This window comes from Diutina rugosa (genome assembly GCF_008704595.1).
Source record: "Diutina rugosa strain CBS 613 chromosome Unknown scaffold92_size19856, whole genome shotgun sequence".
Classification (NCBI taxonomy): domain Eukaryota; kingdom Fungi; phylum Ascomycota; class Pichiomycetes; order Serinales; family Debaryomycetaceae; genus Diutina; species Diutina rugosa.
This window is the reverse complement of record NW_022995080.1, coordinates 10,644-12,284: the sequence shown is the minus strand read 5'-3', so window position 1 is coordinate 12,284 and position 1,641 is coordinate 10,644. Positions and strand designations below refer to the sequence as shown.

Sequence of the window (1,641 nt, the reverse complement as noted above, 5' to 3'; positions counted from 1 at the left end):
TTTTGAATTTGAATGGCTCTGTTGGCTCTTTTTTTTTTTTTTGGTTTTTTGGGTCACGTCTCTCTAATCTCTTTAACTTCTCAATTGGGTCGGCTCATCGAAAGGAAGAAGGTTGGTGTGCACCCTCCTTACCAGTCGGATAATTTTTGGCAACGCGCTCTGCTGATTGGTTAAGCAGCCTTTTCGTAACGGCGTTGCTGACACGGCACGGATCTGGTCATTGGTTGGTGTTCTTCTCGAGGTTCATTGCCGCGAGTACGCGCGTAACTTGTTCTGATCAAGACTGAAGAACGGGTACGTTACCGCGTTGAAGAAGGGGTGGGCAAAGCCGAGTGGGTCCTTCTCCATATCGTCCAGACCGTCGTCCATGGTGGTGTCGTAATCGACGTCGTCCATAGTGGTGTCATGATCTTCGTCGTCTTTGGTTGTGTCGTGATCGGCGTAGGTCATGGTCATTTCGCGATCTCCCATGTCTTTGACAGCCTTACAGAGCTTGGCAAGCTCCTCAAACTCGATGCTAGGGAAAAGCGAACAGATGACCATGGAGTTGCTGGTGTCGATGGAAACCCAACCCGACAAGCACACGGTCCACCAGTCACGGCCAGCGGGGTTGGGAACCAAGTTGGGGAACAAGGAAATCCACCAGTTGATGGTGCTCTTGGTGATCATACCAGAAGAGCCCCCACTAAACTGCTGCTTCCACCGCCGAGCGATCTCGCTCAAAACGCCCAACATCGTTGGAGTGTAGGGGGTGGGCAGACTCCAGGGAGTCCGACGCCCGCCAAGCTGCGGGTGCATCGGGTGCTTAATGAATAAGTGCTTCTTAACTTTCGCTGGGGAACTCGCCCACTTACCACGGGCTCTCTTTGGAAGAGAGGTGGCACTGCCGTCGTCATCTTCTTCTGCAGTACGCCGCTTTCTGGGGTTCAACGGCGTGAGGATTACCGGGGTCGGAATCACCGGGGTTGGCTTGTTCCACTGCTTTCTCCGGGTCGACAAGTTCACCTTTCGCGAGTTGAGCACGGCAACATTGTTGAGGAACGCAGGAGGCGCACCAAAGGTGTCAATGAGCCACTTGCCCTTTTTGGCGGGCGTAAGGCTCTTTCTCGCTTCCACCTTGGTGATGCCGTGCGGGGTGTACATGGGTCTGGAGTCGATGGCAATCCGCTTGGTGTTACGGTATTGACGCTTGAAGTTGTTGCAGGGGAGGACGGGCATGATGTTGAAGATGAAGTTGGGATAGGGGGCACGCCGTTGGCTTATATTTCCACCTCCTGTACGAAGGCTGTCGCCCCGTCGCAAGCTGCATTTTTTGACGAGGCAGCCAAGTTACGAAAAATTACGGGGGTCCGCCGACGCAGTGACCATTCTGCTATACAACAAGTTCATTGTATCAGACAATGGCTGTTGCAAAGAGAATCGGCCGATTTGCATGCAGCAGAGACTACGTATAGATCTAGATTGACCATCGTCTAATGCGATCTGCGGCTAATTGGTCAGATTAAGATCTTGATTGGTTGCGTCATGGGAGCTTTGACGAAGCAGCGTAGACGATGCTGCGACACAATGGGGTTTGCGCGAAAATGGCTCAGTTATGAGTGCTGGTACTCGTATTATGGGCAAGTATGGCCGGGTGTGTTT

General features: G+C 52.5%; 1 protein-coding gene across 1 annotated transcript; it reads right to left on the bottom strand. All coding sequences in view use genetic code 12, as the record gives it.

The window, feature by feature from the left end:
* Window positions 1-243: 243 nt before the first annotated feature.
* On the bottom strand, window positions 244-1,218 carry DIURU_000894 (uncharacterized protein; the record flags this gene model as incomplete). The annotated part of the gene is made up of 1 exon (XM_034159192.1): window positions 244-1,218. One exon carries the CDS (start codon window positions 1,216-1,218, stop codon window positions 244-246), a length of 975 nt encoding a protein of 324 aa, XP_034014306.1.
* Window positions 1,219-1,641: the final 423 nt, after the last annotated feature.